The sequence below is a fragment of the Erinaceus europaeus genome, chromosome 4 (assembly GCF_950295315.1).
Source record: "Erinaceus europaeus chromosome 4, mEriEur2.1, whole genome shotgun sequence".
Classification (NCBI taxonomy): Eukaryota; Metazoa; Chordata; class Mammalia; order Eulipotyphla; family Erinaceidae; genus Erinaceus; species Erinaceus europaeus.
The window spans coordinates 95,133,426-95,148,342 of NC_080165.1; the positions used below are offsets into that span (position 1 = coordinate 95,133,426).

At 39.8% G+C, this 14,917-nt stretch overlaps 1 protein-coding gene across 24 annotated transcripts in view; it reads left to right on the plus strand.

Annotated features, from left to right (window-relative positions):
• RBFOX2 (RNA binding fox-1 homolog 2) overlaps positions 1-14,917 on the plus strand; it is a 301,357-nt gene that overhangs the window by 140,216 nt on the left and 146,224 nt on the right. Inside the window, exon 2 of one of the 24 annotated variants that reach the window (XM_060190086.1) lies at positions 13,494-13,574. The exons of the other annotated variants lie outside the window; for them this stretch is intronic. Coding sequence (XP_060046069.1) covers positions 13,560-13,574 — 15 coding nt within the window. The 5' untranslated portion in view covers positions 13,494-13,559. The remainder of the gene's footprint in view (positions 1-13,493; positions 13,575-14,917) is intronic. 24 annotated transcript variants of the gene reach the window in all.

Consider the following 14,917-nt stretch of genomic DNA (forward strand, 5'->3'; position numbering starts at 1 on the left):
TTCCTGTATCAGAGGACACCATTCTTTATTTTTCAAAGGTGTGTGTGTGTGTGTGTGTGTGTGTATTTAGTTTTTTCTTTTGAATTAATAAATCATAGAAAAATGCAGCTGTCAGGAACTTAAAGTTTGTTGTAATACCTACTAACAACTTGTGAAATACTAGCATATGGTTGTAGATTTCAAATGTACTGTGCTCCCTAATCACTATAAAATTTCTGTTCTGTTCTTTTTTTTTTTTTTCTAACCAATCAACCCCTCCCCCCCTTTCTTCCCTCCTGCTGTAGAGAAGGAAACAGAAATTCTTGGTGTGGTGGTTTCTAAAAGATGAAGGGATAAGATAGTTGGTGAAAGAGGTTTGACAAATTCATGGGATTGCTTAGGTCCGCAACCCAAGGTTTTATTTAATTGTCTTTAATCTAATTTTTATGATTCACATTTACCAATCAGCTATTATGAGTTGGCTGTAATGATAATATGTGATGTTATCTGTTTTGTATGGGTTTGATGAAATCCATTTAGTGTAGGCATTTTTACCCCCATTTTACAGATGATAAAAATGAGAGTAATGTGTGTATATGTGTGTGTATGTATACATACATATATATTCAATTAGGCATACTGAGAAATGTTTAAATTTTCTCTTTGCTAGAATTCAGAATGAAATTAAAGTCTATCCTTTTGCCGTGCAGCCGTTAAAGGCAATACATCTGGGAGATACTCTAGTTGATTTTTCACCTGTATTTTTCAGGCTTCTTTGAAATTTTCTGTTTTACCCATCAGACCTGTACATTATTGATGTTTTAAAGCTTTCTGATGTTTCAGATGAAATTGAAGTTTTATTTGATGTTGTAATTAATTTACTGTTGAAAACATCACTTAAGATTAAGTGTAGAAATTTTCCCAGAAGTAACTTGAACATACGAGTTATTTTTTTCATTTGTTTGGTTTTTGTTTGTTTTGTCTTTCACAAAAAAAAGTGTGAAGGTAGGTAGAACAGGACTGATGTGATGTGTTTTGATTATTAGGGATCCAGAATCCTTGCTACCCTGCTTTACTGTCTATAAGATAGGGGCCAAGTAATTTTTTTGAGCTTTAGCCATCATTCCACAAAGCTGTCTAGAGGAGAAGCCCTTTCAAGAAGACTTCCAAAGAGTTGTCCCACCTATTTCCACTAAATCTCATTGGCCAGGTCAGGTGTCAGTGCTCTTGCCATACCACACTGCAGTAGACATTGGGAAATACCGTCCTTTCTTGGAGGGTGGGTATGGTAATGTCTTAGAATGAAAATTTGGGTGACTGTTTTCGAGGAGGAAAGGATATTGGGAATCCACTAGCATTCTCAACACTAGGGATTGTCATTGTGACCTGCTTTTGCAACAGTATAGAAACTGTTCTATAGCTTTCCTTGGAGATTTTCAACTCATCCCACCTGTATTATCCTATAAGGTAATTTTTTCCATGAAATCAATTTGTTGAGATTTTGAATAGCACAGAGTAAGCTTCTTTTTCTTAAGTAAGACATGTATAAATGTTAAATATTTAGATATCTAGTCATTGGTAAAGAAAAGTAATTTTTTTCCTTCAGTATTTTGAAATACAGTTAAATTGTTATATGTTTCTTCCAGTTAAAAACTTGCTTCTTTGTTTAAAAACCAAGTTGTTTTGGAGACCTGGGCAGTAACACAGTGGGTTAAGTGCACATGGTGCAAAGCTCAAAAACCGGCATAAGGATCCCAGTTCAAGCTCCCAGCTCCCCACCTGCAGGGGGGTCACTTCATAAGCAGTGAAGCAGGTCTACAAGTGTCTTTCTCTCTCCCTCTCTGTCTTCCCCTCCTCTCTCCATTTCTCTCTGTCCTATCCAATAACAACAACAATGATAAACAACAAGGGCAACAAAAAGGGAAAAAAATAGTCTTCAAGAACAGTGGATTGATATAGTTCAGGCATGAAGCCCCAGCAACAACCCTGGAGGGGGAAAAAATTTATTTTGAATAAAAAGTACATTAATGACTTCAAAAAGCACACAAAAGTGATTATATAGTGAAAAGTTGTTCTCTCATTCCTAACTTCCCTGTCTTCTAAAGGTAATGGGTGTCTTTATTTTTTTTGTTTATAAATTCTCATTTAAAAAAATGAGCTTTCTCACTCAACAAAGCATTTTAGTGTATATTATGTGGATGAATTCTGATCCATTAAATAGAAGAAACCTATCTTATTCTTATATTGTAAGCATCTTTTGTTTGTGTTGATTAATCTAACCTTCTGAATTGAATTAGATAACTTAGCATATTGTGGCAATGAGTTATTTTTGATACTTGAATAGTTCAGCTAGCTGAGAAGATTTTTTCCTTTTCTAAATACCAACATATTTTAAGTCTTCATTCTTTTGGAAATAAATTTCTCTAAAATGTTACATGTAATATACACAAAATGTTAAACCTATGCATCTATTTCTTCTTAACTGCATACTATATAGTAGATACTTTCTCTAATGGTTTTGTGATCTGCCTATAATTTGTCATTTCTCTGCTTTTTAGATTTTTTTGTTTGTTTGTTTTCTTAACCCTTGGTCTCCTTGTTCCTGATGTGACTGCCTCTAACATAATCTCTCTCTTTATTCTGACACTTGTTCCATAGTTCCATAGTACTTCCTAACTCCCTTTTTAAACATTTCCTTTTAAGTTGCTGACAGGCAGCTAGCCAACTAATTAGGGCTGCTATGATTCTAAAATAAAAGTAAGTAGAAAGAACTACGGGTGTAGCTATTCTATTGATAGCAGTATAAGACTATGTTGATATTCTGGGCTCATTGAGGGCCTTCAGATTGCTAATTATTACCATGTTCTAGGATAGCTCTGACCAATAGAACTTTCTGTGATGATGAAATATTTTATATCTGTCTTGTCCATTATAATGGTCATTCACTTCATGTGACTCTTGAACTCTTGAAGTATGACTGGATTGATTGAGGAACTGAAAAGATAATTAGTTAGCTTTTATGTATCAGGTTTGATTATAGTGGAATTTACATTGGGATGTTATTATTTAGTTGTGTTGAACAGAATACATTTACAACATGTGGTGAGAAGCAAATTGGAGCAAATTGACTCTTAGGTAAATTATTAGATTGCAACTGTTTTCTATATTACTATTATGGTTGCTTCAAAGGAACATCCTAAAGCCATTGGTGCAGACATCTGCAAATGGTTTGTAGCAATATAAAACTTTGAATATTTTTTTAAGGAGGAAGGAATTAATAGCACTGCAATTTTATTTATAGGAGTCAGATAGTTTCCTGAGTGCCAGAAACTAATACAAATAACTTTGACCTTCCCTAATAAGAAGTCAGGGGATAAAATTTACACAGTAGAGGATCAGTTTTATATAATCTACATAAAATATTTCCTAATGGAGGAACCTGTAACACAAAAATGATTAAATAAGTTAAGTACAGGTTTTGATAACTACCAGAAATAAATGCACTGATAGAAAATATGGACATGTGGGGAAGAGTCTCCAACTGATAGTATGATGAGTTTTATTTGAAGAGTTTTTTTTTTTTAAATCTTTTGACCAGAACACTGCTCACCTCTAGCTTATGGTAGTACCACGATTAAGCTTCAGGCATGAAAGTCTATTGCTTAAACCAATGTGCTTTCACCCCAGCCTGAGGAGTTTTTTGTTGTTTTTTTAAAATTTTTTATTTATAAAATGGAAACACTGAGAGAACCACAGGATAGGAGGGGTACAACTCCACACAGTTCCCACCACCAGAACTTCATATCCTATCCCCTCCCTTGATAGATTTCCTATTGTTTTTTAATTTTATTTTATTTATTTATTCCCTTTTGTTGCCCTTGTTGTTTTATTGTTAAAGTTATTATTGTTGTTGATGTCGTAGTTGCTGGATAGGACAGAGAGAAATGGAGAGAGATGGGGAAGACACAGATGGGGAGAGAAAGATAGACACCTGCAGACCTGCTTTACCGCCTGTGAAGTGACTCCCCTGCAGGTGGGGAGCCAGGGGCTCGAACCCAGATCCTTATGCTGGTCCTTGCACTTTGTACTACATGCGCTTAACCTGCTGTACTACCGCCTGACTCCCTGCTTTCCTATTCTTTAACCCTCTGGAAATACGGACTCAAAGTCATTGTGGGATGCAGAAGGTGGAAGGTCTGGCTTCTATAATTGCTTTTCCGTTGGACATGGGCATTTTGACAGGTCAATTCATACTCTCAGCCTACCTCTCTCTTTCCCTAGTTGGGTGGGGCTCTGGGGAAGCAGAGCCCTAGGACACATCATTGGTGGGGTTGTCTGTCCAGAATAGTCTGGTTGGCATCCTGCTAGCATCAGGAACCTGGTGGCTGAAAAGAGAGTTAACATATAAAGCCAAACAAATTGTTGACTAATCATGAACCTAAAGGCTGGAATAGTGCAGATGAAGAGTTGGGTGGGGGTCCTCCATTTTGTAGATAGCTAGTAGGCATATCTTAGTTATATTCCAAAAGGCCTGTGACTATACTAGGTTTTTTTTTTTTTTTTTTTTCTTTTTTCTTTTTTCCCCTTGAGCCTGAATGAAATTTGATATGCAGGTGGATCCAAGTTACTGTCTGGGGAGATGATGTCATGGCTGGAAAAAGGACCAGAAAGCTGGACCAGGGAAGAGAGTAGCTCCCAAATATGGGAAAGGTGTATAAATATTGTTGACTGTAAACCCCATCAATTTGATCTGATCTTGGGCCCATATTCAGCTTAGGAACCTATGTGACCTCTGCATCCTTGTAGATCTAAGCTCACATTCTGTAGTCATGAGTAGGAACGTTCCAAGCTGCCCCAATTTCAGGACCCATCTTCCTCAGGTGTAGCATAGATTATGTTGTCCAGCCTCCCTTCGGAGGATGGGACATTCTCTACTATTGTTGATCCAAGTTGAGGGTAAAGTCCTATGGGGGCTCATAAAGGGGTCTATTGTATTGTTCCTGATAGAGATGACCAGTCACAATGGAGAAAGGGATTTATTCAAGGTCTAGGCCCATTATGTCTGTTTGGGAATCTCAGGACTCGCCGACTAGGGCCCCAGCTAATGGGGTGGAGGAGGTGTTATTTTAAGCTGAGATCTAAAGGAGTTAGGAGGCAGTCTTGGGGGTGGAGTGGTGGGGTGATTAAGACAGGACAAGATGAGTCGGGCAGTAGTTCAACGGGTTAAGCGCATGTGGCACAAAGTGTAAGGACCAGCATAAGGATCCCAGTTTGAGCCCCCGGCTCCTCACCTGCAGGGGAGTCGCTTCACAAGTGGTGAAGCAGGTTTGCAGGTGTCTATCTTTCTCTCCCCCTCTCTGTCTTCCCCTCCTCTCTCCATTTCTCTCTGTCCTATCCAACAACAACAACATCAATAACTAACAACAATAACTACAACAATAGAACAACAAGGGCAACAAAAGGAAATAAATAAATAAATATTTTTTTTTAAAAAAGACAGGACAAGGAAGAATTTCAAAAAGAAAAAACAAAGAAGCCAAAGAAGTATCTGGGAATGGGACAGACTTGCTCTCAATCAGGAAGTGATACAAGATCAGTATATTTGGAGCACAGCGATTGAATGGGAGATAATGATATGAAGTGTGAGGATGGACAGGTGAGTCCTTAGATCTGTATAGGACTTTGAAGGCCATTATACAGATTTCAGAGAGAGGGGGAGGGAGAGAGAGAAACTTCCCCATGTAATGTGAAGCTATAGAATTAGCCAAATGATATGGTCTAATACTTGTTTTTGCAAAGGACCTGTGGCTGTTATGTGATGGATTCTGTTAAGAACTTTTTCCTTGTCCATGAAAGAGATGGAAGTGGTTTAGGTTGAGATTTTATCAGTGTATCAGGACAGGTCAGCCACATAGAACTTGCTGGAGGGTTTGGTTTGAGAGATGAGGGGTATAAGAAAGTCCTGTCTTTCATAGTTGCCAGCTAGTACCACATACTCACATTGAGAACCCCAAGGGAATACCAGGCATTAAGGGTAGTTAGTGGTGGAGAATTAAGAACCCTGGTCGAGATATGTTATATTTGGATGCTTGTGAGAAAGCAAATTAATTACACTGTGAAAAAGTAGAAATGGACAATTCAATTTAAAGAGATGAGAATGACCCAGTACTGATACCCTTCCTTTTCTGAGGTCTGTTGAGAAAGAAAGCAGAGAATACTGAGAAGAATTAATCAGTGGTCCAGGAAGAAAAGACCAGTGTTAACATATCACAAAAACTTAAAGAAGAGAATGTATTTTTCTATATTTATTTATTTATATTAATGATTTAATAATTACTGACAAGATTGTGGGTTAAAAGATGTAGTTCCCACTACCAAATTTCCACATCCCATTCCCTACATTAGAAGGTTCCCTATTCTTTATCCCTATGCCAATATGGACCAAAATTCTTTATGAGGTGCAGAAGCTGGAAGGTCTGGCTTCTGTAATTGCTTCTCCACTGAGCATGGACATTGGCAAGTCAGTATCTCCCCAGCCTGATTCTGGCTTTCAGTAGTGGGGTAGGGCTTTGGGGAGGTGGAGTTCCAGGACACATTGGTGAGGTCATCTGCCCAGGGAAGCCAGGATGGCGTCATAGTAGCATCTGGAACTTTGTGGTTGAAAAGCATTAAGATCTAAAGCAGAACAAATTGTTTAATAATCAGGAACCTAAAGGTAAGAATATAACAGATGAGATTTGGGGTCTTTGTGTTGGAAGAATCTAGGAAGTCTGTTTTAGGTATACTCCATGGAGCCCATGACTTTACTAATTTTTGCCTGGGCCCAACAGCTAACATGCAGAGAGGCTAAAAGTATTGTCTGGGAAGATGGTGTCAGAGTTGGGAATAGAACTAGAAAGCTGGATAAAGGTAGAGAGTAGCTTCCAAATATGGGAAAAGTATATAAATACCATTAACTGTAAACCCCGCCAATCGAAGAGAATATTTTAAGATGGTTGTAAAGTTGTGGAATCCTGCTCAGAGGCCAGATAACTTGAAGGCAGCAAAATGTCTCCCAGGTGATGTAATGTGGAAGTAATTGACTGTGGTCTATTTAATGAAGCAGAGAACCTGTCAGCTTTAATTTTTTAATATTTATTTATTCCCTTTTGTTGTCTTTGTTGTTTTATTGTTGTAGTTATTATTGATGTTGTTGTTGTTGGATAGGACAGAGAGAAATGAGAGAGGGAAAGACAGACCTGCTTCACCGCTTGTGAAGCGACTCCCCTGCAGGTAGGGAGTTGGAGGCTCGAACCGGGATCCTTATGCTGGTCCTTGTGCTTTGTGCCACCTGCACTTAACCCGCTGTGCTGTCGCCTGACTCCCAGCTTTAATTTGAATAAACTGAAAAGAAATGAGACAGTTATAGATGACTCTTTTGAGAAGTTTTATGGGGAATTGGTGTTCAGGAAAAATGATAGGTAGCTGGAGAGAAGTGAAGGGTTTAAGGGAAAAAAATTAAGCCACAATTAATTTAGTCACTTTTTTTCTTTATTGGGTGGATTAATACTTTACAGTCTACATTAAAATACAGTAATTAAGACGTGTAATATTCCTAGTTTTCTACGTAACTCTCTAACCCCCCCTCCTAGGTCCTCCTCTGCCATTAGGACCTGAATCTTCACACTACCCCCACCTCCACTGCCCACCTCAGAGTCCTTTACTTTGGTGCAATACACCATTATTTGGTCACTTATTATTGGACATTTATTTTATTGTTTTTTGCTATTATTGATTGTAGTAATATAGTAATCAATGTAGTATTGATTCTTCCCAAATTCGTGGGACCTTTCTAACATATGGTATATGGAAGCAGGACTGCTGACTAATAGAGGACATAGATGTTCTAAGTTTACTAGAGACTGCCAGACTGACTTCCAATATTAGTATCAATGAACACTTCCCCTCTCAGTGGATATGAGCAGAGGGCCAGTGGTTTCTGAAAAAGGTCATGTTTGCTGATATAACGACACTACACAGAAAGGGGAGAAATGGATGCTGTAGGAGAGAATGGATGATTTATAGAGCAGCAAGTGCTTCCAGGTGGTCTAGTGGTCATGATATATAGAGCAGCAATGCCCCTTCCCAGGGTCTGAGGAGTGTGAAACCAGCACAAGTAGTAGGACAGGCCTTTGATGGGAGGGCTGCTTTCTTCATTGCAGCAGGTGTGAGGAGGAGGCAGAAGAGGAGGGGCATGCATATCTAATTAGGAAGGTACACTTGGTGGTCAGAGAAGACTGTCCGAGTGCTTCTCTTTTAAAATGAAATACTCGTGGGAGTCGGGCGGTAGCGCAGCAGGTTAAGCACACGTGGTACAAAGCGCAAGGGCTGGAGTAAGGATCCCGGTTTGAGCCTCCAGCTCCTCACCTGCAGGAGAGTCACTTCACTGTTTCACTGCAGGAGAGGCAGTGAAACAGGCCTGCAGGTGTCTATCTTCCTCTCCCCCTCTCTGTCTTCCCCTCCTCTCTCCATTTCTCTCTGTCCTATCCAACAATGACAACAACAGTAATAACTACAACAGTAAAATAACAAAGGCAGCCAAAAGGAAAATACATAAATAAATATTTTTTAAACAAGTTAAAAAAATAAAGTGAAATACTCATTTAGAGAAATGGCTGAAAATGGGCAGTGAAGAGAGAATGAATTGGGTTTGATAAAATAAATAGTCATTTTGGAGAGTAGGAATACTTACAAGGGTACTTTGGTAGCATTGCTTGGCATCACTGAGGGGCCACATGAGGTCTGTAATCATGAGCATATAGTGCAGTCACTTAGCTTGGTTTCGTGGTTTTTCTCCAACAGCAGCCTTCAACTTATTGGGCACAAACTCTGAAAGGGTAGGTAGTTAAGTCAGCCAGAATTTAGTTTTACCACTGATAGGAAAGAACAAAGGACTGAAGGTATTTTTCAAGGGAGAGATTGTAATTACGGTCCATGGAATCAAAGTTGGATATAGAAGGGAGCAGAAGGCAGGACTGGAGTGGGTAGATGATGAGGCTAGTGGAGAGGATACCTGCAAAGGTTCCTTAGGAAGGTGGGAAGTTTTTTTGAAATTAGACTGAAATATAGTAGGGAAAAGCAGAGCTCTTAAGTAAATGTATTCTTCTCCTTTCGGGACGATTGCCCTGGGTTCCTTGAAATCTGGGGTTAAGGGACCAGCAAGATAGCTCACCTGGATAGTGCATGTGCTATGTCTTATACAAGACCCACTGCACTGGGTGGTATGGTATTTTCCCCTCTTCCCCCTCTGGCTCTTTTACTGCAAAGTCAACTCAGTGATTAAACCCGGGTGAAAACAAACAAACAAAACAAAGTGCCAACAAACAAACAAACAAAAAACAGCAAACTAGAGTATGCTTAATGCTTTTCAAAGGGTTAATTGTAAGACGCACACTTTTCTCCGTGTATGTATCTAGGCCTCAGTTTTGACATCATAAAAAGAAATCTTCATTCATAAGAAGTTTCCACACCCATTTCCTTTGTGGTTTCAGTCAGCAACAGAGGTTCTTCTTGACCAGATCTATAACCTTTGGAAATACAGTTTTTATAGTGTGTGTACATTGAGTTCCAAACCTCATCCCTATCTGAGGTGAAGAGTCAGGGTAAAATTTCACATTATTCTAGCAGTTTTGACCTAACTTTATTCTACTTGAAGCAGTCTTGGAGTCTTATAAACTGTATTCAGTTTTTGGCTCCGTTTACTCACCAACTTATATGGGCAAATACTTTCAGCCACCAACTTTCCTTTTATGTATGAAAACAGCAAGGTAGGGCCTACCTCACAGAGCTGCTGTAAAGTTGTAGTAGTAGTAGCTGGTGGTGTTGTCTGAAAGCAGCAAGCAGGGGTAGTGTTCTCACTAGCTGGTCCTCCAGACTGGTTTAGATTGTTCCACTGAAAGTGGCAACTGTGTTTTACTCTTTTCTTCCACAAGTCTCTGGTGCTGGGAAAGGACAGGACAATGTTTAGACTAGTTTCTGAGACTTCAATGTATATGTGTATCATTTGCTGCTTGGATTATAAAGCTGATTTTGTTTTTGACTAAGCTGGAATCTGAGATTCTTCATATCTCAGAAGCTCCTGGTTGATGCTAATGTAGCAGATGGTAGTCCTTGGGCCACATTCTGAGTAGCAAAATTCTGTTTGATTTCCAGTAGGAATCCTTGCTATGTTAAACTAGGAGGAAGTGAGATTAAAAGAGCCTCGCCCTTCAGACTGGGAGTATGGACCGACCAGTCAACACCCATGTTCAGCGGGGAAGCAATTACAGAAGCCAGACCTTTTACCTTCTGCAGCCCACAATGACCCTGGGTCCATGCTCCCAGAGGGATAGAGAATGGGAAAGCTATCAGGGGAGGGGATGGGATATGGAGATTGGGTGGTGGGAATTGTGTAGAGTTGTACCCCTCCTACCCTATGTTTTTGTTAATTAATCCTTTCTTAAATATATATATAAAAGAGCCTCACCCTTAAAACTTTTTTCAAAAAAGTCAAATTCAACTGGACCTCCTATTCTCTATTTTCATACCTTAGTATTATAGTGCTTCTGTATTTTCTCTAACCAGTTTTGAAAGTGCAGAGAGTATAAGTGGTGTACTGAGGCTTGTCTCAGACTTCTTTTGAAGAAATACCAGTGCCTGCTATCAAATGTATTTGAGAAATTGTATTGGTTCCCTACATATGTACACACCCCCAATCAGCCTTTCATACCCACAGAAAAACATGCAGTCTCCCAAATTGCTAAACTTGGAGACAGAAAATCTGGAATATGACTGCAGACCCTACTTGCCCACTGTACTCTTCACATTCCAAAGTCCAGCTCTGCCAGAAATAGGAATTAAGGATGTATTATATCCTTAGAAATACTGCCAGCATCCACATTGCTGTCCCAGAAAATCTGATTTTTCTTCCTCAGAAATAAACATGCCAGACTCCTGTGGATGCCCCTAGAAAATTTCCTTCTCTGATACTCACACTCACACTCTCTGAACTAACACTACAAAAGCAGATAAGCATCAAGGTACAGTCACACAGTCAAATAAGGTGTTCTGATTAAACGAGGGCTTTGTGCATCCTAATCTCATGGAAAAGGTTGTGAACATGAAATTGTAATTTTTTTCCATATGTGATTGAGAAATTGAGTATTAACATATCTTCAAAGAACTTGGAAGGGCTTTAGCTTCTTCTTAAGTGTGACTTTAATATAGTTATTTACAGTGGCATATAGTGATCTTTAGTGACTTAAGATTTAGGAAAAGACCTATGAGACTGGAGATGACATTGCGTGTAAAAATGATAATGGACACATAATGAGCTCTTTTATTAAATTTTTTAATTAGCTTTATTTATTGGATAGAGACAGCCAGAAATCGAGAGGAAGGGGTGATAGAGAGCAAGAGGGAGACAGAGAGACACATGTAGCACAGCTTCACTTGCAGAGCTTTTCTTCCCCTGCAGGTGGGGACTAGGGGCTTGAAACAAGGTCCTTGCACATTGTAACGTGTGCGCTCAACCAGTTGCACCACCACCCAGCCCCATAATGAACTCTTAAGTAGCATTTTATAGCAAGTCAAGATTTGTTTTCCCATTGGGGTAAAAAAAATAAAAGGTGGGGGGATAGACAGAGGTACCTGCAGCCCTGTTTCACCACTTGCAAAGTTTCCTCCCTGCAGGTGGGGACCAAATGCTCAAACCCAGGTCCTTGTGCACTGTAGTGTGTGTATTAACAGGTGTGCCACCGCCTGGTCCTGAGAGACTTGTTTATAAACTGGGAAATTCTTTTTTTTTTTTTTTTTTTTTGGTAGTAGAAATGAGGCAACTCTGCTTTCAGAGGAAGCAGAGAAGTGCTATGAGAAGAAAAAGTTTAGGTAAGAGTTTAAATGAGCTGGAAGGTCAAGGTGGGAGAAGAGAGATGGTACTTTATGGTAGCTGACTGAATGCAAGCATTTAGCATGAAGAAAAGGAATAAGAGGAATAGCTTCCTCACAGTGGTGACAGACCCAGCACCACAACAGGAGGAGGGGGAAGTGAAGGTGCCTTGTACCTGCACCAGGTCTGCCTTGAGAGTGAGACCTGCAGGCCTTAGTTGGAGATTTTGTAAGCAGGGGAGAGCTGTTTCAACATGTCTGAGAAGAGCCCGAATCCTGAGGTATCTGGAAGAGCACAGGCCTCTTGCTTTTGTTTTATTTTGTTTTTCCCTCTGGTAAGTGAGAGCAGTGAAATATTTCCCTACCCCTAAAACACATAGCCTTTAAGAATGCACTGTGCACCTAAGTATGTGTTAGCTAGCACCTAAGAAACCCCAATGGCCAAAATAAACATGAACTCTTTGCAGCTAAAAGACAGGTAGATTTGTGAATACCTGTGGTAATAACTGGCAGAAGCAGTGCATGCCATTATCACAGACACCAGGATGTAGCCTCATTGCTTACCACTGGGGTGACATTTTTATTTGAACCTGCAGAAATGGGTTAGTAAGTAAGGTGAGGAAAGGTCATGGCCTTGACATATGTGGAAATCCTTTACTGTCTGAATTAAAAAAAAACACTAGGGCAGACTGTTATTCACCATTAAACTTAATAGGCAAAATTATGCCAGGTATATACAAGGCACATAATAAGTGCTTGAACTGAACCAAATGAGAAAAAGTGATCCCCAGGAGTATGGCAGTTAGTCTACCATTCCATCTGATTATAAGTACACAAGGATTACTTTTCTCCAGTACTTTTCTCTCATAATTGGTATGGCTCAAAATTTTCTTAGCTCTAAAACTCATGTCCTCTCTTCAGAAAGAGACTATGCTAATCTGGCACAGAGCAATAGTGAAAACAAACGAACAAAGCCATTTAAGTGCATATGTAATTTTCCCATGTTTTACGTCTTCCCTAAGATTCAGAGTCATTAGTGACATGTTTTTATAAATAGTGACATTAGGCTGGCACTGCAGAAAGGGAATGTGGGCTCTGGGCAGGTCCTCTGTTCATGCTTGGCTTCTGCAAGGGGCTCCAGAAGAATTGGGGCAGAGGGGAAGCTTTTTGATTACTTCATTCATGTTTAAAGAATCCGTCTAAGACTAGTTTATGTCTAGCACTAGAAACTGGTGCTGGTAGTTTATAACTCGCCCCACCCATTCCTCCCTTTTGCAATAATCTCTGTGAGTGATGATTGTGTTTCTAGAAGTAGAATGACAGAGAGAGATTCCCTAAAGGCAAATACAGAGAGTGTGCTTTACACTCCAGTTCAGACACACAGGGCTGGGAACTCCCAGAGAGAGGGAGAGAGGGAGGGTGAGAGGGAGGAGAGAGAACAACAGAACAGTCAGCAGGAGAGAAGGGAGGAGTGGGGGGAGGAGAGTGGTTGGTTTTTGTTTTTTCAGGGTTTTTTTTGTCATATTTTTAAACTCAAGTGATTTTGGGGGTGGGGGGGTCCTCCCCACTCTGAACCCTTGCCCCCTATTCTGGCACCTCCTTTCCTACAGTTGACTGAAGTGCCTTTTTGCAGTCCAGGATCAGCTGACGGCTGAGTTTGAGCAGCTCGGTCTGACATGATGTACCTCTGGGTGAGTACAGAGCGCTGGGTGAGGGCTCACACTTGCACATATAAGGAAGGGAAAGCGGAGAGAGACTGCTCTTGCACAAATGGCCTTCCCCACAGAGCACAGGCAGCCATGTCCCCTTGCACTCACAGGTGTTAAGCTTTGAAAACTTAGCAGTGATTGTGCCGTTGTGTTTTTATGTTTTTAAAATGTTGTTTATCTTGTTAGACTTGGGCTCAAGGACTGAGCTTCCAGTGCAGCGCCATCCCCTGGGCTTGGCAGGTCTAGAGGAGGCAAACTGGGAAAGAAGCTGGCTGCTTCAGGTGCTCCAGCCTTCCCGGTGGGTCAGGATCCACCTGTGCTTTATTTGAAGGAGTGTGAGGGTGGGGGAAGCACTGACCTTGATAATGAAATGATCCATTCAGCTATTAGGAGCGAAAGGTGGTGTGATTCTTAATTAGGAATCAGTTTTTATCAGTTCTTATCTCATTTTTATTGTCTTTCACAATGGTTTTGTGAAATAGGTCAGTGTTGTTATTAAAGTTTTATGAGAGAAGTAATTAAGTCACTAAGAGCAACTTGTTGGAAACCAAGTCTATAGCACCTAGAATAATAATTAATAGCCAGACATAAAACCTTTTATGTTTGCCAAGAACTTAGTACCTTACATTATTTTGGGTTTATTGTTACTGTGGCATTTTATAATTTGGGGTGGAGGGGAACATGCTGGGACTGGAAAGATTTTTAAATTATGAAATATGATAGCTTCGGGGAAGATGTCAGTGAAAGCAATACAAAACTGCTTTCATTTATGAAAAACAAGAACACCTATAGTCCCAGGCAAAGATGGCGGCGTCCTTTCCTGAGGAGGCAGCTGTTGTGTGTTGCTAAGGGAGGATCTTAGATATGATGCCCTTGGCTATGAGCCAGCTTTTTTTGAAAGTTTTACTATATCCTTTGCCCTTCAGCCTAGATGACTGGAATTGCAGAAACCTACTTGGTTCGACAGACTAAATTTAGAAAATATCAGAAGGCAGAATTTTTACTAGGTTTATGTAGATGGAACTTGGTCAGTGTTTGTGTGTGTGTATGTGTTTTGGGGGACTTCTGCTTCTCTTTATACTTGAAGATGACCTTGAAATTCAATTTCTTCCTTCTGTGATTTATTCTTGTAGAACTTGTAAGATGTCAAAGTACTTTCTTAAAAAAAAAAACTGTGCTTTAAAGCAATGTTCATTTCCCTATGAGCTAAAAACTTCTATGTCTACAACTTTTACAGTTTTGCTGGTGGTACTGACAAGCTATCTTTTGAATTGTTTGGGAGTTGTATTATGAAAGGAAGCAAATTGAATTAATCTTATTCCACA